The following is a 27,945-nucleotide window of genomic DNA, read 5'->3' as shown; positions in this document are numbered from 1 at the left end:
CGGCCGGGAGGGCCCCGGGGGCGGCGGGCGCGGCGGCGGGATGGAGTCGGTGGTTTTCATCTTCTCGCTGATCGACTGCTGCGCCCTCATCTTCCTCTCCGTCTACTTCGTATCCTGCTCCTTGGGGGCGGGCAGGGATGGGGCACGAGGGCGGGCCGGGGCCGGCGGGCTGGGGGCGGCGGGGCGGGGGGAGCTGCGCCGGGTCACGGCCGCGGTCCGGGGGCCCGGGGTGCAGCCCCCTGGACCGGGGGATCCGGGGAGCCCGAAGCGCCTGGCTGCGGGAAAGCGCCGCGGGATTCGGTGCCCAGAGCATGTTGGGCTCTTGGAGCGCGGGGCGGGGGGCTGTGGGAGCACAAGGAGCTGTGGGAGCACAGGGAGCGGTGCCGGCGCCGGCCCTCGGGAGCCGCACGGGCCTAAAAAGCGCGGCCGCGCAACAGGGTTCGAATTGCGAGAGTGCCTTGCCTTGTCTTAGGCGTGTGCTCCGGGCTGTGGGGCTCCGAGTTCCTCGACAAACAGGATTTCCATCTTCTTTGTTAGAGACCCGCCCGCAGCCTTTGCTGCCTGGCGGTGTTGCAATGTAGAGGCACAGATTTGGCTTCATTTTCTTTACGTTTCTCAGTAAAAGCCAGCTAGCTTTTACACCTCTTTCAATCCTTGTGCTATTTCAGAGTCTACCTGCTGCTAACAGAAACAAGTACAGAAGCACTTGGGAAAAAAATTCGGCCTAGAAGGATAGATTATTTGTTGAAAAATGAAAAGCCTTCACCTCTTTTTTTTAGGAATAGAAAAAACTGTGTTCATTTCCTTGGAGAAAAGGACAATGTCTTTACAGGACATAGCGGGAGGATGTGCACACGTGCATCTTAAGCCTTTTTTGAGAGGACTTTTCTGTCCGAAATATTCATATTTCAGTTGCTGAAAGTTCATTCAATAATGATGTTACTCTCTTATTGCCTAATGAAGTATTAATTAATCCAGTAGTGTTAAAAAAAAGTAGATTAACTTCTTGAATCCGAACTATTTTGCTTTATTGTGAGGAGAGTTTAAAAAGTGCATTAACTTTTTGTTACTTTTAAGTTCTGGCTTCAAGGGTTGTATTAATAAATCTGATACTAAAATTACTGAGTTTGCCTCCCTGGCTTGTTGTAAGAGTTGAACTGAACTTTAGCATTTGTGCAACAGTTGCCCTTGGGAAAATATCATAAAATTACTTGGCCTGATAATAAAATGTAGCCGAGCTTTCTACCTGACATAGGAGTGAGTTGTAACTGATTGAAATATGTCCTAGGCAGATCAACATGGAACAAGATGTCTGCAATGAGAGCAAGAGGGTTCTCCCCAATTTATTGGCTAAAAATAAAGATTTGTGTATTCCCAGTCACCATACAATGTTTCCTTATCTTGGACTCCAGATAATCACACTATCAGATTTGGAATGTGACTACATCAACGCTAGATCGTGCTGCTCCAAACTCAATAAAGTAAATTGTTCCTCATTGCATTTAATGTGGTTTGAGAAAACCACATCCTTCATCTCAGCATCACAAATGACTGGGGTGTAAATGCATACCTCGAGAGCCTGGCAGGATTTTGCATACATGCTTTACTTCAGCCTGCCTGTCTCTTTTGGGTGCCCATCTTTCAGCAAATTCAGTCACAAAAGGCTGTTGTTCTGCCCCCTGGTGCTCCAGGATGGGCTGCTGCCTAAACTGGTGGGACTGAGACAATGCTTCACAGAGCTCTTGAGTTCTGTGCTTTGGTTCTTGTAGGTGGACCACACCAAGGGTGTCTACTCATGACTGAACTCTGAGGTCTTCACAGCAACTTTCTCTGATCTGTGTAATTTCTAACCTCTCTTGAACAGTAGAGTTTTACTGTGATAAGGAAAAGTACCACTTTAACCAAATCTGCTTGAAACTGTTTGCATTAAATCAGTGTGGCCTTCCCATGTATGTGTGTTCACTTGGATTTAAAGGTATTTTTTTGTTAATGAAAGAGAGAAAGGTACAGGATACTATCAAACCAAAAATGTGTAGTTGCAAGGGGCTGACCCAATTTAACTGCAGTTTTCATATTGATCAACATTTTTATCTGTTCCAAGCCTGAGGCTTGTTTGTACGTTCTGTGTCTGTGCAGATTTTAATTATCTATGTTCCTAAATCCACTGTTCTCTGCAGTGATTTCAAATGAGCACTGTATACTTTTTAACTCGCTTTTTTAAGTGCTTGTGCAATACAGTTGTGTTCAGACAGCTGCTGTGATGCTCTCCAGACATGCTTGGATAAAGCACCTCTGTTATAATATCGTAGGCCTTGATTTCTGGCTTACTTGCCTGGAATCTGCCTGAAAGTATTAATTTCTCCACACTGTGATGGAATCACATGCCTCTGCCATGAATGTTTCTCTCTTGAGTTTTGCATGATTAGAATGAGATGATAACTCCATATAGATCTCTGTTTCAGAAAGGAATTTACATTTGTGTGTGTAACCCTTTTCTTTTCCCTTTTTACAGTGGGTGGTCCCTGAGGTGATTGGCCATGCTGTTGTAACAGTATTAATGCTTATTTCATTGCACTGGTTCATCTTTCTCCTTAATTTGCCAGTAGCAACATGGAATATATATAGGTAAGTGCACAGGGGTTTATGTGCTTTTTTTCCCCCACTGTTACTAGTTTAGCTTTAAGTGTAGTACAAGGATAAATAATATGTTATGGTGAGATGTTTCAGCTGTGTTCTTGAGCTGCTACTAGTCTTCATTGATCAAACTAACATAAAACCTCTTCTTGCCATTAAAATAATAAGAAACCCAACAGTGTAAAGGATATGAAACTTTTGGCCTTTCCTTTCATTATCCCCAGTGCCCAGGAATCTTGATTTGTGGGTCATTCCCAAGTTCATAGGAAATAATAGCATATTAATTGGGATTATGAAGTACTGCAGACAGAGTTGTTAATGTTTTTCATGCTGTGCCTACGTGCGTGATATCGGCATAAAAGTGCTGAGGTCAGCTTGCCTGATGGTTGTAAAACCACTGGGCTGGGGTGTTGTCCCCCACACAATGTCCTCCTTCATTCACTGACTTGTTTCTCCCTCTCATCTGCACTGGTTTTGTTCCCCCATCCTGCTTCTTTGTATTTGGAAAGGTTTGCAGACTTTTCATCCTAGGAAAGCTGTCAGTGTTACTGGTCTTTGTGCCCTGGGCTGCCACCCCTTGGAAATGGTTTAGTTATCAGTAAGGGTTTCCATGTGGCAACACCGGGACTGTGAGTTCAAAAAATGTTCTTTTTATCTTGTATCATTTGATGTTTGGAGAACTGACCCTTACAGTTGTTAAACTAATGAAAACTGGGTGTGAATTTGTCAGAAATTATCTCTAAACACTGTACTATGGGAATAAAAAAGTTTAAGGTACAGGTAAGAAAAGTTTGCTGTAATTCTTGTTTGCCTGAACCTGTTAGGGTTAACTAGTTGCAGGGGTGGGTTGAGTCACTGGTAGAATTAAACAAGAAGTTCATAGCTCTCATCAAAACAAAGCTGAGTATCTCTGTACTGATAACCTGGCTGTTCTTGGGCAAAATAGCCATGCATTCATCACCCTTGTTTTCTGTGGAATGCCAGCGAAGCCTTCAAATGTTTCTAAGCCGGAGTAACATACCACAGTGTAACTTTGTGCTTAATAAACAAATGTTGCCTAAATGCACACACGTGGGGCATGTTTTTGCCTATTTTTGTTTGGCCACCCACATGTACAACTGTTAACAAAGTGACCAGTATTCTGTTTGGTATCTGCTGGCAGCTTTGGAGTTTGATGTTTCATTTAGGCAAGGCTGTTTCTGCAGAGACACTGGAGAGAGAATGGATTTGCTTTGAAGCTTTGAAGCTTTCCTTTACTGGTTACCCTGTTGCTGCTTCATTTGGTGTATTTATGTTAATTTTTAAAGTAGCACCTTGCTTTCCCTTCTAAAGCCTGTTAGAGTAAATTTTCGAAGATAAATGATTTCTATTTCCACACTTCATGCAATAAGCTTTGACTGCTGTTTTTATTGACAGCTCTCATTTTATATTTGTCATACATGGCATAAATATTCTGAATATCCTAAAATCCGGGATTGTTTCCTCAATTTTAGATATGCAGTGTAGGCAATAAATGCATCTGACAATATGATACTTTGCCTGTCCTGCCACAAGAAATCAAAATGTTAAGCCTATATCACTAATCCTGCCTTCCTTCTGTGGATTGAGGAGTTTCACTCACACTAATAGCCTGGATTATCCCATCTATAATGACGGAATTAGAGATTTGCAAAAGCAGGTGTGGTGTTTAGCATTATCAATTAATCAGGAACTGTAGTGATAGGACAAGGAGTAATAGATTCAAACTAAAAGAGGGGAAATTTAGGTTAGGTATATGGAAGAAATTCTTTTCTGTGAGGGTGATCAGGCACTGGCACAGGTTGCCCAGAGAAGTTGTGGATGCCCCATCCCTGAAGTGTTCAGTGCCAGGTTGGATGGGGCTTTGAGCAACGTGGTCTAGTGGAAGGTTTCCCTGCCGGTGGCAGCAGGGTTGGAACAAGACGATCATTAAGATCCCTTGAACCAAAACCATTTTATGATTATAAAGGAAATCTGAAGATTTGGGATAGAACATACATTTGACCCAGTGTTCAATGGACAAGAGGCATGGTAGAGAATGGTGGACTGTAAAGTAGTTGGAATACCCTGAAGAGAGGAGAAGGTGTCAGTTAAAGTCGGCTCAAGTGGGAACAGATGAAATGTGAACCCATTAGTGTGAGCTGCAAACATCTGGCATCAGCTAAATGTTTTTGCATCTTCTCGGTATGTTACAGTATTTCTGCACACAAATTCAGAAGGGTTTAAGTTTATTGTCTATTCCAAAATGATTACAGAAATAATTATATTGAGACTGAAGCAGTCTGTGCTTTGTAGTAAAAATGATAAAGGTAGGATAATCTCTTCCTGTCATTCACTTTTCTTCAAAATCTGCCTAATCTCAATGAATGAATGGCAGTACTTGCCTAATTTACTAAATGTCTCAAGGATTTCAGTTGGAGGAGGGAGATTTTGTGCAAAAGGGGCATCAGAAATAAATGCTGGGAAGGATAAATTGGTCAATAATGCATCAAGGGAGACTTTCAAACATGTTTATTGTAACATCCTGCTGGCCCTTCTTGTTCAGCATGCTCAGATGATCATTTAATTTGGGGGGTTTTTTGATGAATTTTGTAGTGTCTCGAGTGAGACAGTTTTGTCTTACATTCTCCTTGTTTTAAAACTCTTAAGGAAGTGTTCAATTTTTTTCTTTCTGCTTTGTTATATAAATCTTGAGAGGATAGGTCCAAATAATGTGATTCTTGCTGTGTCTTTAAGTAGATAATACTCATCTTAAAACTGAAAAAGAAAAAAAAAAAATAAAAAAAATCTTAAAAATGCAGGCAAAATTCTGACCAGAACTTCTACATCACTTTAAAAATTGTGTAATCTAGAGGGAAGTGTCCTGTTGCTGTGGCAGCAGCTCCCACTGAATGGAAATACTGAAGGCAGTAGTGTGTGTATCCATTAAAGCTGACAGTTGTCATGTTTGCTGTAGAAGTTTTTTGGCCTGTTTAGAGTATGACAACTGCCTTGAGTTGGGTTTGTCAGCATTAGCATCGTTGTATCCATGACTAGTTTCCTTAGATATGTAATATAAGCTGTCCCAACTTGTGGGCCTCTAGGAAAAAATACCTCACAGGTTCTGCAGTCAAGTTGCAAAATTTAAGTGTTATCATTCTTCCTAAAAAGCAAAATTAATACGTGCTGCCTTTGTGGCACTCTTATCCTAGACATGTAAGAAAATTATGTGCCCTATTTCTAGGATAAATTAGTACAGGAAACTTGTGTTCTTCCTTTTATTCCAATTAAATGCCTTCCATTCCCAGTAAACGGACAATAATGTCTGTTATACTACTAAAAATAGAACAATCCTTTAAAACTTCAAATTTAGAAGAGAATTTCAAACTGGAATTTGTTCACATGAACTATTTTTCATGGGACACAACTGTCTCTGAAACTAGTCAAATATGCTGCAGTGCTTTTTAATACCTCTGTGTGAAGGACACATACTGTGGTCTTACTGGGGTTTTTTTCCAGTCTTGTACTGCCACTTGAAAACATCTTTGTTTCTTGTTCCCTTTCTTCTCCTCCTATTATTGAAATGAATGTTGTAAGAGGTGAGGAAGTGCCTTTTGGAGTACAAGTGTTGCCACTTGAGTACAGAAAGAAAATCAAAGTTCTGTTCTGAAACCTTTTTTTTGCTCCACAAGGGGTTAAATTCCCATATAGAAAGATTATTAATCCAGGAAGGTAAAGACTGTATGACATCTCAATGATTTAATAGTACTGCTCTAGCTTGAGCTCAGCAGGAGTGAGAACTTCATCTGCTCCTATTTTCTCCCATGAGAAATGCTTGTGACAAAAAACCATGGTGCTTGCTGAATTTTCCCAGGACGTAAGCATTGTGTTTTCCAACTTCATTCTTCCTTTCCTTACGTTTCACTTGGTTTCACTCAACTTTTGTTCTTATGTGGGTTTGGGCAGCAGAACTTCTTCAGTTCTGCCCAGCCTCTCATCCTCTCAGCCTCAGTGTCAGTGCTGAGATGTGACAGGGTGGCTGTGACAAAGACAGGAGTAATACACAGATCCTTTGTCTTGTCATACACCATCTCATTTTGCCAACCAGAGTTTGTGATTATCTATGTGAGGTTTTTTTGCTAAATAAATCACTAATTCTTAGCTAAATGAAGTCTTTTCCAGTCCTTTTCATCTAATGCATCTTTCCACTGTGGGTGGATGTTTTCTCCATGACAGCAAGTAACTGTGAACAGCAATTAACTGGAATTGGCTGTTACCTGGAATCTCTCCCATTTATACATGGGAAGCCAGGCTGATGCTTTTAGTACTTCTTGTCCTCCTATTTTTTGTTTGTGGGTTGTACTGGCAGAGATACATGCAATATCCTAAAACTGAAATAGAATTAAAAAAGAACTCCCTTACCTTGAATCATGAAACAACTCTTTAGATGAAATTCTTTTCTGGGAAAGCTCTCTCCCTCTCCTTCTCCTGACATTCCCTAATGATTAAATGACTACGTTTTTGGGTTTTGTTGTGTGGTGTTTTTTTCTTTATTCTTAAACTTTCAGGTACATTATGGTGCCAAGTGGAAACATGGGAGTGTTTGATCCCACAGAGATCCATAACCGAGGACAACTGAAATCACACATGAAAGAAGCCATGATTAAACTGGGCTTTCATCTGCTCTGTTTCTTCATGTACCTTTACAGGTTAGTTTCAAAAATTGCTCCCAAGGAACAAAGGAATTGTCTGCCAGCTATTTTTCTCTCTTCTGTTCTTCTACTGTAATTGCTGGTATTCTAGTCTTATCTTTTTGCATCCTGCTAAGCCTCAGTAATATATTTTGACAGCTATCTGTGGGCTCATTATATACCTTTATTCTTTCTGATCAGACATTATTTGGAAACTCAGGCTACTCCTTAATCTCTAAATCACCACAATATAAAGAGTTACGTGCTTTCAGTGCCTATAGTAAGTGGCCTATTTAGAATGGAAATAATCTTGAGGACCAAGTTGATCTAAGTTACAAATGGATGAGTTCTGTGATGAGGCCACTTACTACAAGATGGCAGAGCTGCTGTTATTCTGCAGCAATATTACTTCTGCAGCTCTTGTCCTCATAAGCAAAGCACACAGCAGTTGCCTTAAGTTTCTATTTCAGGCTCAAGTGCAGCTCTCTCATGACAGCAATAGCTGTTCCTGCTTGCACATGCTTCAGTAATCCACTGGTATCATGTTTTCTGTTTTGTCACAGTATGATTCTGGCTTTGATAAATGATTGAGAAGTTGAAAAAGAACCATTAGCTGCCAAACTGGGTCATCACTCCAGTGACTGGTTGTGGAGCCTCAGACACCTTCTGAACACACCTAGATCAGTGTCGTCATGCAGTATATTTTTCCTCTTTGAACAAGAAATATTTTTCTGTATTTTTAACATAAAATATTTTCAAAAGACATTGGATTTGTGTAGCAGTTGTTTTTGTTCCTTTACAACCCAAACTGCTGGAGTTGCTGTTTCTGTAAGATGCAATCCTTGCTTACAGAACTGACCTTTGTAGGAATTAAATGGTGAGAAGGGAAACTCATTTCAGCAGCATGGGCTGGTAATGATGGTAGTTCCAGAACAAATTTAAGTGCAGCTCTGGTATCTGCTTCTTACTGAAAGATGTCAGGATGTGCCTCTGGCTGTCAAGCTGTCCTACTCAAGCCTAGTTTGAAGCAGTGCCCGCAACACAGATTTCAAAGTGGAATAGTAGCACAGCTTGCATCTTCGTGTCAGTGTTTTTTCCAGGTAAAAAATAGTGGAATAAAAGTTATGCTTTTCTCCCTTTTCACCCCTCCCTCCAACAACCTATGTGAAGTCATTTTTGGATGGATTAAGATCCCTTTGGTGGAAGTGACACCTGTGTGTAAGAGTGAAAAACATAAATAAGAAACATGATTAATACTTGCTTTTTCCCTTCAACTCCTGTTTTGTCACTGAAGTACATCACAGACCTTCACATAAAGTAATCATCATCTTGCTGGTTGGAGCTGGTTACAGAGCAAAAGACTATTTGGAGTTGCTACTCCATGAACCTGCTGTTTCCATGTCCAGTGAGGTGAACCAAGAGTATGTCTAGCTCAGGGAAATGGTCTGGTAAACCATAACCCCATTTATCCCAATTCTGATGTGACTCTGCTTCGATGATACCAGCAAACTCAGTTCTTTTTGTGCAGCTCTTGCCTCAGTGATAAGTGTATAAACCTGAGTTTGTACCCTCACTGTCCAATAACTGTCTTTAAACTTTTTTATATGTGCTTGGAAATAGGTCTCTTGAAACAAACACATCAATTAAAACACTTTAAAAATACACTTCTGTAATTATGTCCTAAAATTTATGAGCTTTTTCTTCCTTAAGTACTTGGTTTTTTAGTGCACAGCTGTAATTAACAGATTGTTTTCATGGCCAGCAATGAAAAAGACAACTCTGAGGCTTGATTTCTGTAGATACCTCGTGTTCAGTGTTTGTTATAGGAAAAGTTTGGCTTTAAATTTGTGATGGATGGAGTCCAAGTTCAGCTGTTGTAAAGATGAAAAACTGCTGAAAATCATGCTCGTTAAAAAATAATTAAGGAAACAGCTACCCCAGCTGTATGCCACTGACTACTTTAAACCACAAAAAAATCAAGCTACAGAAAGTACTGCCCTATAAAGCTGAAACTCAGACAGGATGTCAGTCTGGGAAAAGGAGAGCAAGTAAAACTTAGAGAGCAGAAGGTAACTTTTGTAGCAGTTTATGTGGCAGGCAATTAAATTATTCATGTGTGAGAAAAACATACTACATATTTTGGGTGCTATCTGTTAGAAGAAAGGGCAATGTGGATAAGTTAATTAAGTCAGGTCCTTGCTGTAGTGCTGACAGTAGATATATTTCATTAATGTTTCACACTGAGAAACATGAGCATTAATCTGCAAGTCCATCACTTGAACTAGCAGCTGTATATCTTATTCTAAAGACATGATTTTGAGGTAAGAGCTTTATTATTAATGAAAGTGTTTGTATGATACATTGTCTCTGATGATTTCTAACTACTAGCACCTCAGAATTGCAGGGATGATGTTTAGATAGAGTAGACCCATTCCCCAAGGAAACTGGTAAAATTTATCACTCACTATGAAAAGCTTCTATTCCCTACCCAGACAAGTGTTTCTTCAGAGATGGGAGCAGGACAGAGAAGGATAAGGGAAAACAACATATCTGAGGTAAAAAAAAAATGGGGATAGCATGTGTATTCCCTGACCTGGAGGGATGTTACTGTGGATTCCTCCCCACTTCCTCAAGAGTGAATTATTAACCATGATAGACCAACAAAAAAAAAAAAAAAAAAAAAAATGTTTTCTAATTGGGGATTGTCAAATATTAAACAGTCTATACTTTTATATGAATGCAAACTTCCCACCTCAATTTTTTAATATAAATAAATTCTCTCTTCATTTATATCTACCAACTGATTATAATAGTTGCAAAAACCTTGGGAGCAGGTTTCAGAGACTACAATTCTGCTCAGTAATTCCACTGGTAATTCAAAGCCTTCCTATTGTACAGGGTCCTTTCCTGCCTCAGGAGAAATCTTCAGTGTCAGCAACAAGAAAAATATATTTGTAATTGCTAAAACTGTGGTTCATTAGCAAGAAATAGGGATCCTACAGTCATCTCCCTCATGGGAGATCCACAGAGCACAGAAATTTTATGGTAGTAAAAATAAATCCCTATTTTCTGGGTCTCCTGGAGGGAAGAACAGGGTAATTTAAACCCAAGCTTATTATACACAATTCAAGACAATTAGAAATTTTGGACCCATTTTTAATAAAAATTCATCTATCACCATAAATGCGTGTGAGACCAAACACAGATCCCTTCCTGTTCACTCACCAGACTATATCTCCCTTTGGAACTGAGGCATCCAAGTGTAACTTCACGGAGGAACCATTAGCTTATCCTTCAAATGATTAGCTATGATTTAGAGAAAGCTCTTAATCCATGAAAACACTAAAGTTGCCCTGCAGGGATTCCAACTTTTAACAGATTATTGAGCTTTTTTCTCACTCCCAGTCTTCAGCCTGGTCAGCTTGTGAAGATGACAGTCACTCCAGTTTTCAGAGAGATGAGACAGCTATTAAGAGTTCTGCATTTGAGGGGGGGTTAGTTACAATAGGTACAATTGCATGTTTCCTCCTAATTATTCATTTCAGTTACAGACTGCTGGTTATGTAGCCTGGTTTGTTAAAGAATATACTTGCCTCCTCATCCTGGTATCTGTTTTTTTTTTCCCTGAAGTAGTTCTGTTTCATGGAACATAGAACATCAGTGGTATAAGCAGTAGCCCTAAGAACAGTTCTACATGTATGTTAACAATCAACCTGAAACACTGATAAGCCCATAAAAGCAAATCTTCATCTGTTCAGGATTGTCAAAGCTTTATTCTAATTTTTTTTCTCTCACAAGAAGCTCTCTAGAATTTTGTACAAGTGGCAGAAGACCATTTTTGCCTCCAAGTATATGGTATGATGGCCACTGGAGGTAGTGATAGGAAAATGTGGGCTATATATATGAACCACCATGCAGTTATCAGTACATTAACCATCTTACTTTGGTAGAAACATTAGAGCCATACAAACCTCAGTGGTTCTTCTTCAGAGCATTATAGGTCTTTTAAAGTGAGGACACAACTGGGATTGCCATCTCTGATGAGTTGACAGCCTAAGCACGTGCAAGACATGCATAGAGGCACATCAGGCAGCACAGAAAGCATAAGCCAAGGTGTAAGAGAAGTACCCTGCCTCAGGCAGAGTTTGGATTTAAGGTAATTATGAAAGGCACATCTACTCTCAGGTTCTTTATGTAATTTCTTTTTAATAATCTGAAGGATTAAAAAAACCAAAACCAAACAAGAACCCAGACCACAGCAGTTAATTTTTAATCTTACAAATACTGAAATGTCACAGGTCTGGAGAATTCATATCCCTGTTTCTCTTGCACTCTTCTGACCCATTAAAGGCAGACAGGACAGCAGATGAAGCACAGTTTTTGGCTGGGTTTGTTAGTAACTTCCTTCATCTGCTGCATTTATGGCTTAAGTGGGTCTGCAATCCAACAACCTTCCTGCAAATACCAGTACCCAAGAGAAGTGGCACAAAGCAGGACATGGAAAGGAGTAAGGCATGCCCCTTCTGTTGGCAGCTGCATTTAAGCCATAATTATCTATACATTGCCTAAACTGTACAGGAGAGAATAAAGTTAATACAAAGGTGCTACTAGAGGGAGTAAAGATCTTTTCTAATCAATACATAAGCTCTAAGAATTCAAGAACGCACTTCAGCAAAAGGTTTGAGTTTGGAAAAGCTACAGGGAGTGGAAATTGAGGTACAACTTTTTATTTAACAGAAATAAGCTGTAGCTGAATGGAAGTGCAGGATAAAGATGAGGTTCTGCTTTAAGGCACAGGGAGGAGGGACAAGAACACCGAGTTAGTTGGAGGGAACAAAGGCAGGAGATGCAAGTGCTTTATCAAAAACCCCAGTAAAACCCACCGATGACCTAAAGCAACCTGCATCTGGTATTTAGGCAAGCTCCAGCATTAAGGAATCATGGATTTCACGGGGCCTCAAAGGAGCAGGTGTTCAAAAAGGGAGATAAGCACAGACTGGGACGTGAGCAAGTCGACTGCTGAATGTCCAATGAAAACACAAGCATGAGGTGGGTTAGAGCCAGACATCAAACACTGCAAAGCCTGCACACAACACCGGGTGACTCATCTGCTCAATGGCCACAAGTTAATTTTCCTAGCGAGGAAGTGAAATACTACAAATATGGAAGGAATCTATAATTAATGATCAAGAAATTAACATCCAAGTCAGTCATATAAGTGAAGTTAGGGAAACTTAAGAACTATTCATTCCAGTTATTTATTGTTTATTGAATTGAAAGAAAGGGAATACAAACATTTCTGTTAAGTGCTGTGCACCAACATGGAAAAAGTGTTGTTTTTGTTTTGTTTTTTTTAAAAATCCTAATAAAAACAAATCAGAAGTTAATGTAGTTCCAATTGAACAATTTTTAAAGATATGTTTAAAATACTACACATTTATAAAATAAAAAAGTTAAAACGGTGTTCTGTAAATAATTAGTAAAACAAGTGAAAATAAATACGAGACCCAAAGTTCTTATGTTTTTAATGTAATATAGCAAAGAAATTTTAACTACTTAATAATATCCGAGGAGAGTAACAAAAATCCAGAAAGTTTAAGAACGCAATCCTTTGAAACATTTAATATCAGTCCATAGCAAATAGTCATTACATACCAAAAGCTCTAAGTGTTAACTAGTTCCACCACAACTCCATATAAATCTTGACAATTTAGAAATCTTGAGATCAACAATAAAGTTCTTTTCTTGATCTCTACAGCTTGGTTTGTAAGTACATACATGCTTTGAGGATCCATTTTGTCCCATATGTTTTCAAGGAGCCAATAACTTTTTCCATCTGTGCCTAAAAATGTTAAGTTTCAAATCTAGCACATATACCCTAAGAATGAAAAATGTTTAAGAAAAAAGATGGGGCACAATGAATTTCAAATTTATAAAAATATACTGATATTAACCAAAACCTTCTGGTCAAAGGACACTTCACATACACACGACTTAAAGTATGCAATAAAACATGACAAGTACCTAGAACATTTGGTTCTCTGTCTGTTCATGGAACACATGCACACACACATTCATACCAGATGGGAGGAACACTCTCACAGATGTTTTACTGAATCCAGATTATCTGGATTAATTGACAGAAAACTTGTCTACAGTTTATTTCAACAACTAGAGGCAGCTACTGCAGCAGTAGTTCAACACTGCACACTTCAATTAAGTCCACCCTGTTTAAAAAAAGTGTCATAGTTAATGATTTTTCTTTCTAAACATTGTTAAAAGTAGCAGTTTTCAAAATTAAGTATGGCAGCTGAAAATGGACTCAAGCCAATGTGGAAAAGACAGGAGGAGGTCAAAAGGAGGATTAGCCATTTATGGGATGGGTGTTTCTCTTAAGCCATCTCAAAAAAAAAAAAATCAGATACAAGTGTACTTTGTAGCTAAAAATATGGACAAACTATTGAAAGTGCATTTTTCCTCCTCCCCCTTGAGTTACAGTAGTTTGTCTGTTGCTCAGTAAATTCTGCTTTTTATGTCCATTCTTCTCTCTCTACCTCCCTCCCCATTTGGGTCTACAACATATCCCCCTCAAGCTACAGCTAATTGTTCGAGTCCCGGTTTCCTGCTAAGGAAGCCTTTAAAACTGACTTTGGGCGGGAGTATCACTTAGCAGTGTAGAAGTTACACAACTAGACACAAACTCCCAACAGCATACGGAGTTTTATTAAACATTACCTGTTTGAAGCCAAGTTGAGAAGTAACTGGCAAGATCTGGGTAGATTTCTAGCTTGCATCTTTGCTCCAATCATAAAGAGAAGTTAACTTTAAAGTTGGAGAACTTTAGAAAAGACAGAGGGAATTTAAAAACAAAGGTGTCATTTTCCCCGCTACCCTCCCCTCCAAAACAAGAACACAGCTACCATTTTCCCTTTTGTGCTCCATTGTGCCCTTGAAAATTACTTACCTGAACAGCTAAAGAACATTCAGATAATAAAATGCTTCAGCACTTCTTTTTTTTCCAAGATCTGCCTTGATAGTAACCTGGGGCTACTGTGAATATTTTAAGCCAACAGGTGATCAGAGAAAGTTACTAAATGAGTACACGCTTACAGTATTTTCCTCTCTAAAACCATCGGTCTGTTGACTAGAAATACAGTAATTTATTGTGGGTGTGTACTTGTTCCAGCCTTAGACTCCAGCCTATGAACATTTTTAAGCACATGGAAATCAACACGCTGCAAACGAGCAAACTTATTTGGGTTTTTTCCCCCACCCCACCCCAGTCTCATTTTACAGTCTGTGCACAAAAAGTATTGGTACTTTTCAATTCACATATTGTGAATATGTGATGTGTTTGAAATGGTTTAGGTTCCTCTTTCATCTCCAGGTTGGAATGGTAGTCATTGCTGCTACACCTATAACGGCAGTTTGCTGTGGGACCAAGTAGTGTGGCAAAATGCAGACGGGTCTCACCTTTCTCTGCTCTCTGCTCATCACCCGTGAGGCGCTGACAGCGATGCAACACCTGTGACTGAGACACTCTGGAAGCAGTGCCATCTGCTTGGAGCTTTCCTTTACATGGCATGGCTGCACCACGACACTAAAGGAGAGAGTTCGGAACACGTGCCTCTCCCTAACTCTGCTTCGTAATACCTGAAGTGTCCTTTATGGGTACAAACCAAGTACTGAAGAGACAGGCAGTATTTGGGCAGAAGTACTAGGTTTAAATTTCTAATTGCATTGCAGTGGAAACCAGGCACCAGCACGCACACACCCCCACACAGCTTGTGCCAAGTAAGGAGTCCCACTCTGATTAGTTATGGCCACCACATTGAAAATGCCTGTTGAAGTGCATACGAGAATTTAAATCTCCACTTGAGATTTGATCCAGCCTTCACCACCTCCCTAGAGTTCCCACTTTATTCCCATGAGGTAAGCAAGTAGTGCCAGACCATTGTATGAGACTATTAAAAGACATCAAAACCATTACTCTCCTTAATCTCCCTAAACAATGTTTGGTTTGAAAACACAAGTTCCAGAGTAAGACAATACTAGAATAACTTCCAAAGCTTCACATACTGGCATTGCTTACGAATTATACCGTGTTTTGAACATGTAACACACTGTTTACAATTTAGGTAGTTAATTTTTCTTTAAAACCCAAAGGTTTAACTTACTGAAATTTGATCTTCGGAACTTGTCTGTTTCCCTGCAACACCAACACCATAGGAACAAGCCTGACTAATCCTACACTGTCAGAACTAGGAAGAGAAACAAAGAGCTTCCTCCAGAACTAATTCATGGAAGGGGGAAATGATTTATAGTGTCAAGTTCACATATGTATTCCCAGTACTGTGGAACAGTAATTGCTATCAAAGCATTCACCTTAACTTTAAGGCTGATGTACTGTAGACTGCAGATAAGAACATTAAGTTCCTACCTGGTTTTGGAGGTACTGAAAGACTAAGGTCAGATTTGGGGCTGGTCTCAACCATAGTATCAGAATCTTAACTCACACATAAGTTTGCACACAAGGCAAGAAAAACACCAACCACCTGGCTGGAATCTAAAAAGAAAAAAAAATAAATCTAACCTTCACTTTGGTTTTCTGGGAAATACCACATTCCCATTCATCAAAGTGGCTACACTTTTCCCAGGAATTCCGGCAAACCTTCCCCCATCCTTCTTCCACACATGACTAATAAGAACACTAGATTATTATCTCATTAAAGGATGAAGTCCACACCTCTGTTCACACGACTGCATGGCATGCCCTTCCCTGCTCCCTCTTTACTTCGCAGCAGTACCAACACTACCTTTCCACCCACGGTGGCAAAAGGGAATCCAGTGCCATCCCATAATGAATTTGTGTGTAGTGCAGAAGCACAGAGATGCCAGGCCATCTGTTTACACCAAAAAGAATAAATATTTAAATTATAAATGTCTCTGTTTTTTCCTTAACATGGGATATTAGTGGAACAATTCCTAGATGTGTCAAGTTGTTTACAGCACCAGCTTGCAACAAGGTCTGGGAGAGGCATTTAAATCCATAAACTTAAAAGTATATTCTCAACACAGAAATCTATACACCTTTGTTTATCAAATAAAGAAAAATTTCCATCGTAATACAAGTGTTTAATTATGATTTGTATGTTAATTACTTATACAAAATGTTGACTTTGTGAAGAAAGGACCTTTCAACACACTCCTCCCTTGAAGTGTAGTCTACCTTCTACAACAGTGTTGTTGCATATATTTATGTAATTTAAAAAAACCAAAAAAAACCTTTCCTTGTTTAAACTTAGTCTGGTGGTGCAGTCTGAACATCCTTTTTTTTTTCCTAAATAATACAATTTATCTGTTAAGATGGACAGTGAGTTCCTCCATCTAAAACAAGCTTCACTGCCTACACAAAGCTCCTTCCAGCCACTGCTTCTGATTGGGTCTCAAGACACTCCAGAAAAGCATCAGTGATACCGTGTTTCATGACACTTCTTGCATTGTTTTAATTCCAAATGTATACAAATGAAGTCATTTTAATCCTATAAATAATTTATTTTTAAAAAATTGTGCTGTTAACCCCTTTGCAGGGCAACGAGCTATGTGAAAAGTACAAAACTTTTTGTCAAATGTGATACTGAGAGTGCTTTTGACATTGTTCATTGGTTTATCATCTCAATTTATATATATACTGCGCAACGGGCAAGGCTAGAATCCATGAACCAAGCTGCAAAGATCTCAAGCTAAGTAAGGCGGAGAGAGACTTGAGAAACAAGAGAAGGAAATACTTTCCTATCCAATGTATACTCTTCAGACTAAAGCACTCTTTCTATCAAGCCTTCTAAACTGTTAAATAAAGTGTTCCAAACAAGCATTTAAACTTCATTACACAGAAGAGCAACAAGAACAGTAGCCTGCCAGACAAAAAGGCAGGAGGGAAAAATATATATACTGAGTTCAATGGTTAGCCTGAATGTAGCACAGTTCTTCACAACCGATGGGGGGGTAATTTCAACACGGTGTCCAACAAAGTTCTAAGGACGTGCTTCATCTCGACTGGTTACTATGAAGCAAGGTGGTAAATGTTTGGCCCCAACCGGGCTTCAGAAATGGTTCTTTTTCATGACGAGCATGTCTGTCCAGCTATCAATCATGTTTGTTTGCACCAAATCCCAAGCCATTTAAAATACGACTAATTAAGTTAAACTGAAGTCGTCTGCTCCAAATTCGCCATCAACTATCCATGCTACTGCATTCCTCTGAGCAAAAACAAAAACATAAAGAGAAAGAAATCACAGCTGGAAGATCTTAGCAATAGTTAATATTTCTGTTATAAGGTAATTACAGGTACAGTGTATTTACATAATTTTACTGAACATGCATTAGGTTAATTTAGCTCATACTGTAGCTAAATTCCATGCTAAAAATTACTTATTTTAGATAAAATTATTAATATCAATCTAGAAATTAATTTAGCATGTTAAGTGTGGGTACTCAAAAAGCCTCTGTTCCAAAGTAACACATTTGCATTTGAGTTCCAGGGGAGTGTTCTAATTACAAAGCTGTCTTGCTACCCATTTAAGATTCCTAAGTTGTTAGGTATTACTCTGTGCACCTATACCTCTTGCAAAAGCATTGCTGTGAGAAATCTATTTTCTGTTGTTTTGGTATTTATGGCACTTATTAGTTCATTTTCTGTAGGAACTAAGAAAGAGTGAGCAAGCCACTAACTAGAGAAAACCAAACAACAAAACCATGAGTAAAACCAACTGGTGGACAGGCTCTGAAGGTACATTCCAGGTGTTACAAACAGATTACCCAAACTGGTCCACCTAGTTCAAGACTGGAAGCAGATGTGTCAGAAAGCACAAGTGTGTAGGGAGAGGAGGGAATTCTTCCTCCTAATATCCTTCCAATTTTCAGCCATTTTTACTTAGGGGACATTCTGAACTAGAGGTGTTTACTTCTCTAGTAGCACTAAATGGATTTCTTTTTGATTACTCTGCCCAGGTTCCTCTTGAACTTGTATCCACACCCAGTATTCATTAGGTCCTGTGGCAATAGGATATACTGCACTTTTTAATATCCACTGCAAATACATATTCAACCTTGTACTAAGATGCATATAAACTGCAGAACAACTCGCCAGCAGTCATCTCATTAACAGTCCTGGGGGAGGCAAGAAGGGCTGGGAACACATGTACATTTTGACAGCACAAAAACGAGCGTTCTCTCTCTCCTGGACACATGTAGTTGCTGATGGTTTAGTAAAGGTTCAGTTTTCTAGAGATATTCCTAGGGAAAACTTCACACTCTCTCCAGACTTTGGAGATTCGTTTTGTAAGCATTGTAATACCATTCAACTTGCAGTGTGATTAGAATGCATTATTTAAATTTTAATAACATTTTACGTTATTAAACCTTAAGCATTGGAGGCAAGATTTTAAAGATGTCTACATAAATAAGTTAATATAATCCTGAGGTCTTAGTGAGACCACAGTTTTCTTCTATAGGGCCATGTCAGAATAATTTTAGAAATACCAGTTCTTTCCTTTTTATTCCACAGCATAAATCATTTAGATAAAAATCAACAGACATAAAAAAACTAAAAAAACAAAAAACAAACCAAAAAACCACACCAAACAAAAAACCCAGTAACTTCTTTTTTAGTAAACACACAGGTTTTTACCTTCAATATCCTGGTTGTCTACGAAAGGCGCTGGTCCCCATATTCTAACAGTGCCATCGTCGGAGGCGCTGGCCATCATGGATGGAATCTGCGGGTTCCAGCTCACACAGTTGACTGTACGTGTGTGCCCTGTCAGCTCCGCAATCGGCAGCTCGCTACGCTTGTGCCAGATATATACTTTGTGATCTACACAAAACACACATTTAAAGAAGACTGAGAAACACTGTCCTGCACGGGCTGATTTGTTGTATCAAACAGCACTTCCACACAAGCTCTCAGCAACTCGGCTCTCATTAATGTTGCAAAACCTGTGTCTAAAACCCATGTCCCAAGTGTGCAATAGCACTAACAAAATTTTTATTCTAAAAGCAATCAAAAGAATACAGGTCAAGCTCTTCCATTAACACCTGCAAGTCTACTATACTAGGTATTTGAAGAAAAACATCTGACTACAATGTTTTACAATGCAAATAAGAGAATACACGGCTAAAGAGAGAAACCAAGCTAATCTTGGAGTTGTAATCTTATTCAAAAGGAAGATTTGTAGATTTTTTTTCTCCCCTCAAATAATTGTATTTAGAGATTAGTAAAGGTATTATAAAGTCATGAGTACTAAGACCTCCTTATAAGCACCTCCTGTTAATGACTGCTAGATAAGATCACAGCTCTATAGTTTATGAAAAACATCTTAATACTAAAGACCTGCAACACTCCAGTGAAAGTGCAAACAGAGCAAATGAGGGAGGGAAAAACCTAATGGCTCAAATTGTGAGCTATTACTGTCTTTAACAATTATTGTGTGGTATTTAGAGATATCAATTTGCACATATTAAAGCAGGTGCAATAAACAACCCTACAGATCTTATTTTGTGATGGGAAGTTTTAAATTACTTCCAGCAACATCCCTGAAATAGAATAGCAAACTGGTTAGACGCTCTACTGCAATTTCTAGAGAAGTGTATTTGGCTTTATAGCCAGCCACAGTTCAGAATAAGTTGAGAGTGGGAGTGTCTCCCAGCTGTAGACTAGCATCCTGTAACAAGGCTGTGGGTTTACCTGTCTAGTAATGTCTGTGGAATATTCCAAGCAGAGCTGCACAAACTGAACAAGTATGTATTGCAAGTATTACACAAAAGCCTGGTATTCACGTCTAGCATATCAAATGGAAGTATTTTAATCTATTTGAAAGGCTTTAATGTAGATGTCACTCTGAAGGCTGTTCGCAAACAAACCAGTCTTCCTCTGTTCCTCCTCCCAACCCCTTATAAAATAAACTTGCTCTCTGACCTACCTGCTAGAAAAGCATCATGGACCATGTGGTAACAACTGTCTTCTGCTGAGCCAGCTCACTTCAGTGTACCACCTTACATGTACTCATATCGACACAAATGTTCTGGTTGTGCTTACACTCCACTTAACCGTTGCAAGAGACTACACATCCATGCAACCAACAGCAAACAACACAAGTCACACTCTGCTCACACTCTGCCTAAACACATACCAGTGTTTTGGTTTGGAAAAAACAAGTTAGCTACATTGACTGCTGCCTTAATCTCCCTCTTAGAGACCTCTATTTTCTTCCTATTGATGCAATGGTGAGAAAAACCCCTACCTAGCTGACAATATGCTTTAAGATGTATTACAATGTAATCAATTACTTTAAAAGAGACTATGACAATGTGATCTGTTATTTTTTGTTTGTTTGCTTATTTTTTAAAACAGGACTTTCTCAGTAGCCCCATTTGCAACTTCAGTACAAAGAGGCAAGAGCTTGAAAGAGTTCAAGTCTAAGTAGATAACGTACCATCAGTTTCAACTACTGCTCAGTAGTTTTTAGACAAAGAAGATAATAAAGAGTAAATAAATGGGGGGAAAAAAGGATTGGTGCACTACAGTATCTATACCTACACATAGTTATGGCTAAACAAAATCCTGAACTTTTGGATACTCAGGTCTCAAACCAAGAAGCTTGTTCACCCATCAGAAGAGGTTCACACCGGACTAGAAGACTGGAGGTGCTGTCCTTCAGTCATATTTGACTGGATATGCTCAGAGGGTGAAACCTGGTTTTATTTTAGACATATTTAGTATTTTCCAAAAAGAATAGTACTGTTTCCTAACATCCTAGTTACATAGCACTCACAGTGATTGTTGACATATTCCAAGAGTAATTCTTAGTCCTGCATAAGCTTGAATTTTAAGTGACCTACATGGCAGGTGATTGCACTACAGTGACAGAACTGAACCAATTCAAGATATAAACCTTTAACAAATTTCTGCTCTTGCCACAGACAGTTGAATAAAAACACACCACAATGCCTTTGATCACCAAGAAACCCTACCAGACTACGTCAACAACTGCTTAATTTGAGACTACTGTCTGCAATTAGAATGACTACTGAAATTAAAATAACCTCACCACACCTGTATCTTCAACAGGCAAATGAAGCTGTTATTCCCCAGGAGTACTTTTTGTTCAAACCATAAGTCTAAATATCACACCACAAAAAGAAAAATCCTCAAGAACACCTCACCCACTTTTAATTAAAATTGTGCAGATGCTTTTGCTTTAGAGGAGCAACACAAAAGAGTCATTAATGCTTTCTACTAGTACCATCCTCTCAGAAGATTCTTACTGCTAGCCCACAATTACTTCTTGAAGTATGCCTCAATCTCAGCACACCTCAAATTTATTTCATGAACCAGTTTGCTTGCTTTCATAATGTTGTTAGCAACTATTACTGACAAAATTAAGGTATAGGAAGGATACAGCGTTCCAGTTTTCTGCAGAAGGGAGAATGGTGTTACCTTCACTACCACTCGCGATGAAATCTTCATTATGACCTCCGAAACACGAGTGAATTGTGTAGAATCCTTGTGTAACACCTTGATACTTTCTCACTAAAACTCTGTCTTGTAAGTCCCACAAGTGAACTCCCTGGAAAATAATAAATATAAGGAGTTTCATCATAAACATTATTAATGGCATTTTTTTGAACTATGAGAAAAACATTAAACATGAAAGTACACTACTTCAGAGCCAACCTCAGTACTGTTACTAGATAAAGAGAGTAAAGATGTATCAAAATACTAAACTAAACTTTCAGCCCTTCGTCCCTTCCATTCTGAAAGCTCCTATTCTTATCCAAGGTTCCAAAAGTACAATCAGATAAATAAAATCTAATTCTCATGCCCTAGACTTTTTCACCTGCCACAATTCTTGCTGTACCTGGCCTTCTGATGCAAAAGCCAGTTAAATAACATTTAGCAGTACATATTTCACAACATGAAACTCCTGAGTATAAATCAGTCAAAAAAAAAAAATTCAGTCTCACGAATAAGATTGGCTTATTTTCAGAAAATTCCATGCTCTACCTATGAATATTAAGGCCTTCATATTACATGATATACAACTGATTAATACCAAATATCCCAACTCACATCAAAATATTTAAGCACAGGAAGCATTTGCAAGATTTATTCGCATTTCTATTCAACATCACCAACTCACCTGAGTTGCTACATTTAACAAAGCTAAACGGCCATTTTTTGAAATAGTAAACGACATAATAGGGTGATCTTCTTGTACTCTGAAATGACAGAACACAAGTGTCAAGATAACCAGATAATGATGCAACACCAAGGTAAAAGGCATGTCCTGTATCTGCAATATCATCAGGAAAAAATAATTCTGAATTCGAAATTAGGTATATCTTTATACATCAGTACAAGCCAGGTCTGCAATAGCTTGCTTATATTTATGGTAAATCCCAAGACCAAGAGACTTCAGACTTCAACTTCAACTCCTAAATTCAAGGCAGGATCCTCTAAAATATGCCAGGAATTGAGAGGACTACAACTCTTGATGACAGAAATGTCAACACATCCACTCAAGTGCTTAGGAGGTTATTTCTAATACTTGATCTAATGCTGCTTGCTGGAACTTACTAGTTCTTGTCCCATGCTATTCTTGTCTTCTTTTAATACTGAGAGCATTTTAATAATTTGTTTCCCATCCTGCCCCCCAAACCCTTCCTCAACCTTCTTCTGACACTAAGAAGCAGGAATTCAAAACCAAAGAAAGAAGTAGTAGTTACATGTTCCTGTCTGTGAGATCCTCAAAGTTATAACCCCGAATTCGCTGGTGTGTGTCCGATGCTAGAACAGTTTTCCCATCACTCAAGCACCAAAGGCATTGTACTCTCACCCCTTCCCAGGAGTCAAGGAGATTACCATCTAAATCCTGATCAAAAGAAGACACAAAAAAAAGACACAAACAAGGAAAAAAAATGAACCATTAGTCTCAGATCTCTGAGGAGTTGTGACACATCTTTTTCACCTTCTGTTCAGAAAATTGCTACAGAAAGTAATCTCACCCTTTAAAAGGGAGGGCTTGGTTGTCATAACTGAGGGCTTTTGTAGCAATCTGCCCTGGAGAGCTGAGAATCCCTTTTGTCACTTATTTTCTCGTGCATGACATGTGCCATCTACACCACATCACTGAGCTGACCTTTGCAGTGAGTGAGGTTTACACATTGCACTATTATTCCAGGCACCAAGTCAGATGGCAAATAATCAAGAACAGGGTGAGACTGTGGACCACCATCCAAAATCAACACTACTCAGATAACGAGAATTTCAAACTTCTGTTTACACGAGCAAAGACAGCATGCAAAAACTAAGAAAGATGTCAAAATTCTATGGAATAAATAACATTTGTGGACAAAAGCACTACTTTTTATTAGTGTATTTTCTGGAGAAGCTAAGAAAAAATTCCCACACCACAAATCCTCCTTTAGGCAGACCAAAGATGCTCAAACCCTTCGAACTGCTACACACAGAAGTGCTGCTGAAATACTTGCATTAACGTATTGCTTCTTTCAATTACAAAGGATCGGAAGCTTTAGTGTACACACACATGAAAAACCTGAAAAAAACATGAACCTCAGATTTGACCAAAATTTAATTTCTTGCTTTGTTTTCAATGGGACAGAGGCAGAGAACTTACACACTGATAGAACTGTCCACGCTGACCTCCCGTTACAAAACGCTTCCCATCAGGATTCCAGGCCACGCTTGTTAAACTGTCTTCATGAGACTGGCTCATCTTTGTCTTCAGCTCCCCAGTCTGTAAAATAAAGGCAGCAAGGCCTTATACCAGAACCTTTTCCCAAAATGGCACTGATAATTTTATCTGACACGTGTAGTGTTTGGTAGTGCATGTACTTCAACATGTTTATTAAAAAGCAATACTAACCAATCAATAATGCAGTAAGAAGGCAGTACTACTTTAGCATCTCCAGTGATTTTGGACTTTATTTGGGACAATTTCTTTTGTCCCTCAAGTCAACAGAGATGGTGTATCAGACAACTGAAATATTATGAGCGTGGAATGAAAAGAAATTACAAGAACAAGTCAGGAGCAAGAGAAGCACTATCAAATAAAAAAACAAACAAACATTGAAAATGAGAGAAGGAGACTATAGGAGGAAAAGACAGATGACAAAATACATTTCGGTAAGAAGCCAGGAGTATCAGTATTTAGATGTTTTCCTCCCCGAGCTGAAGCTCTCCAGGCCAAAATTCAGCTTTCATCCCTAGTGTATAAAGCTACCGTTTCACAAGACAGAACACCAATGAGTGGCTTACCATTGTCAGAACAGTAAGGGCTTCTCTCTATTCCCTTGTGCCAGCTCTAGTGCTTTTCACTGAGCCAATTTAGTCAATTAAACAGAAGAAAAGTGTTCCAAGGGTGAAAAAAGGGAACATTTTTGTTTTAGGAAACTGAATTAGTTCAGAGTCCAAGACAGCACAAGAAAGACTATACAGCTCACAACTGAGGCAAGGGAAGCTTTTATATCAACTCAAGTGCCCATAAAATTCAACAGCAAAAAGTGATTTGCAAATTCATGAAGGAAATGGCAAAATGCCCTAGTGTCTGACTGAAAGACAAAGTTCTGAAATCATAAATTTAAGCCTCTGTGGATCTTACTTTTGCTGCCTGTTAAAATCATCAATGAGCAATTGCTTCCCTTCAATGATATTTCTGCCCTCTGCTTCTCTTGATTAATTTGCTGTCCCTCTCTTCAAAACCTCTTTAAGGTTCTATGCATTTACACCATCCCTTCTCAGAAAAGATCCATAACTAGATACACCAGAATTGCTGCACAATCCCAGGCACTTAGACTTGAACTCTAATTTCAGTTCTGTACAGAGTACAGAATTTGTAGGCTGCCGTAATTATTTTTTCAAATTAAAAGGGGGGCAGGGAGATCAGCATCTCTTCTTTACACTCAACACCTTCGCTCAAGTTTGTAGCAGTTACTTCTTTCACACCTGAAGTATTCAGAAATTGAAACAAAAGCAGCAGGTTGACCACAACGTTTTTATTTTTCACTCTTAGTCACCACTTACTTCTACATTCCAGAGCCAAAGCTCAGAACAATCATCTGGGCCACAGGCAACAAGGTAGTTGTCATCTGGACTCCAAGCAATGTAAGAGACCCCATACGCGTGACCTTCTAATGTCTTAGGTAGTTTTAGCTGGTGAGTATCCTGGAACAAGAGAGATACTATTGAGACAATGCAAATGAACTCCTACTAGATTTCACATATCCAATGTGTCCAAGTACAGCACAGCAAGTTTACTTTAAGCAACTTGTCACACCTGTGAGACATGAATAGGTTCCTACTGGAAGAGCAACTGCCAGTTTACAGAGTAGGGGCAGGAAATGAAAGATTCTAAGGGCAAAACAAGAACACTTGTAGGTATTTTTGTTCTAATCTTCTGTGATTCTAACTGCAAACCTCACAAAATACCACTGTGTACAAAGTTTTACATTACATTACACTTGCTTTAGTACATAAGATTTCTGTAGTGTCAAGTCTTTCTGCATCTACTGGAATATGAAAGTAATATTATCTATATTTTACAGAATTAAGTTACTTGCTTAAAAGGCATGTTGGAAGCCTGGTACAGTTAGACAGAACCAAAACCTTCATGTAGGCTGACAAGGGAAAACCTTGAAGTGCCAATATTTTTAGAAACTTGAGCGTATCTTGTGCGTGCTGCTCCAGGAAGAAGTTTTACAGAAAGATATTTTTAAAAACTTCCTTGAGAGGTATTCTTGAAGTGTTGCCTACAGCAAGCTGTTTTCTGCCAGATTTAGTGAATGAAGCATACTTGGCACATGCATCATCTTGTATCATCTTTATATTACAACTGTTTTACTGCTGCCTTGTCAGAGGAACTTGACTTTCAAGAAGCTTATAAAGATAAATAGTACAGTGAGATACTGTGAAACAACCACACATTGGCTTCCTAAATACAGAAACATGCTTCAATACAGTATTAGCACTGACTCCTGACAACAACATGCATATACAGAAAGTAGAACAGAGCTTGTTAAACTGCTGACAATTTTTGTGAAGCCTCTTGGAAAAGGGAAATCAAAATTGTTCTCCCTCTCCCATGGTTTTTCTCTGCATGGCAGATGCTTATATCTCCAAATTTTTTTCAAAAAGAGTGACTGATTTGAAAATCTAACTTGATTTCTCTAACCCTAACCCTAACCCTTCTCTTTCTTTTGTTTCAGTATTAATCAACAGAGCACCTCTTGATTCTGCAGAGGAAGAATAGAAGAAGAGTGACCTGAAGGACTGTTCTGTGGGATCAGCTGCAAGGGATTTGGTGACTCTCAGCCAGCCTGCAGCTTTGAGGGTTCTGCTGATGAGAAAAAGCAAATTCCTCAAAAGAAAGTGAGATAAGAATAATCTTCAGAGTACAGAGAAAGAGGGGCAAATGAGTGGACCTCCTCAAGACCCCTTTTCCATTCTAATCATTACTCCTGGACTGCATTAGACACAGCTGTGTCTGTAGCCAAAATGATCTGCAAGGAAACTGAATCATATGTGACATCATCTCACATCCTGGAGCTTGTCTGCAACTAATGCATTTCTTCTTAGAACAGAATTAAAGTAGCCAGTCCCTTCAGCATACTTGAAACTCATTAGGAGCAAGACATATAAGATATTCCCCTTCTAATGACAGAACTCTGTGGCTGTTCCTATCTTCCATACTGCTCTCATACTTCTCTCCAAATACAGCAAAACTGCTATCCCATGTTTTGCTCTAAAACAACAGTCAGTGGAATTTCAGGCAAACTTTCCCAAATGTAGTGAATCTACTTCCCACCCACCACCTAAAGAAATCTCAGGAGTTCTATCTCTTACATTATCCAAATTTTTTGTTATGTAGAAACAACTATTCAAGCATCAGCTTAAGTCTGCAGTTGAGCTCCTTGGCTGAAAAGCCAAAAACCTGTCAACAGTTTTCAGAAAGTGCAGGAGATTTTTGTAAGGAGCAAGTTAAAGGAGAACTCTAAGAAAGAGAGATGCAAACTAGGAAAGGTGATACACCAAATGTAGTTACCCTGTGTGCTCTAAAGATTCTGCCACGCTGCGTAACAGTCAAATGATGCATCGATGCACAAACCAAGTTCACTCAAGACATTATTTAACGCTGTTGCGTCTGAGTAAGAACTTTGAAATTAACAAACAAAAATGAAAACCGAGACATGGGTTAAGATAGACGCACCTACATGTCTAAACTAAGAAAAGAAATAAGAAATTCATGGTATGAAATGAACACATTGAAGCAGTGTCATTACACTTCAAGAAGGGTGATGAAAAAAAGAAAGGGAGAAATGAAGGATTCTTACACACATGACGTGTGTGGAAAAACAAATACTGTTCATTTAAAACAGTCTTCTCCCATCACTCACCCAGACAGTGTTAAATAGATGTTTCCGTGTAGTTTATATATGCAGGTTAGAATAAATCTAAATACCTAAAGCCTTGAAAACCTGATTAAACTTACAGTTCAAAAGACATTCTCAACTGCTACAGGAAATGTGAGAAGAGTGCTCTGCCAAA

The 27,945-nt window shown here is 38.9% G+C and overlaps 2 protein-coding genes across 4 annotated transcripts in view; one reads left to right on the top strand and one right to left on the bottom strand.

Moving 5' to 3' along the window:
* The first annotated feature begins 3 nt into the window (after positions 1-3).
* Positions 4-27,658, top strand: CNIH4 (cornichon family member 4). Of its 3 annotated transcripts, none has more exons than XM_064648110.1 (5): positions 4-109; positions 1,413-1,481; positions 2,513-2,625; positions 7,200-7,340; positions 26,607-27,658. In XM_064648110.1, the coding sequence occupies exons 1-5, from the start codon at positions 41-43 to the stop codon at positions 26,629-26,631; spliced, it is 417 nt and encodes a 138-aa protein (XP_064504180.1). In that variant the 5' UTR covers positions 4-40; the 3' UTR covers positions 26,632-27,658. The 3 variants fall into 3 exon arrangements, with proteins under 3 accessions (XP_064504180.1, XP_064504182.1, XP_064504179.1); XM_064648112.1 differs by lacking the exon at positions 26,607-27,658 and adding an exon at positions 14,710-16,263; XM_064648109.1 differs by lacking the exon at positions 26,607-27,658 and adding an exon at positions 7,886-8,087.
* Positions 12,822-27,945, bottom strand: part of WDR26 (WD repeat domain 26) — a 32,562-nt gene continuing 17,438 nt past the window's right edge. Inside the window, exons 8-14 of the mRNA XM_064648107.1 lie at positions 25,426-25,566; positions 24,020-24,139; positions 23,109-23,254; positions 22,523-22,601; positions 21,820-21,949; positions 19,012-19,197; positions 12,822-17,581 (exon numbers count right to left, since the gene is read on the bottom strand). Of these exons, the coding sequence (XP_064504177.1) occupies positions 17,556-17,581; positions 19,012-19,197; positions 21,820-21,949; positions 22,523-22,601; positions 23,109-23,254; positions 24,020-24,139; positions 25,426-25,566 (828 nt within the window). The 3' untranslated portion in view covers positions 12,822-17,555. The remainder of the gene's footprint in view (positions 17,582-19,011; positions 19,198-21,819; positions 21,950-22,522; positions 22,602-23,108; positions 23,255-24,019; positions 24,140-25,425; positions 25,567-27,945) is intronic.

This window comes from Pseudopipra pipra, chromosome 3 (assembly GCF_036250125.1).
Source record: "Pseudopipra pipra isolate bDixPip1 chromosome 3, bDixPip1.hap1, whole genome shotgun sequence".
NCBI lineage: Eukaryota > Metazoa > Chordata > Aves > Passeriformes > Pipridae > Pseudopipra > Pseudopipra pipra.
Note: the sequence above shows the minus strand (reverse complement) of the source record. Positions and strands in the feature narration are given on the sequence as shown.

Coding starts and splice junctions, on each gene's coding strand:
- CNIH4 (XM_064648109.1), top strand. CDS start 41: ATGGAGTCGGTGGTTTTCATCTTCTCGCTGATCGACTGCTGCGCCCTC. Junction 110..1,412: donor TCTTCCTCTCCGTCTACTTC/GTATCCTGCTCC, acceptor CTTGGACTCCAG/ATAATCACACTATCAGATTT. Junction 7,341..7,885: donor TTCTTCATGTACCTTTACAG/GTTAGTTTCAAA, acceptor GTTTTGTCACAG/TATGATTCTGGCTTTGATAA.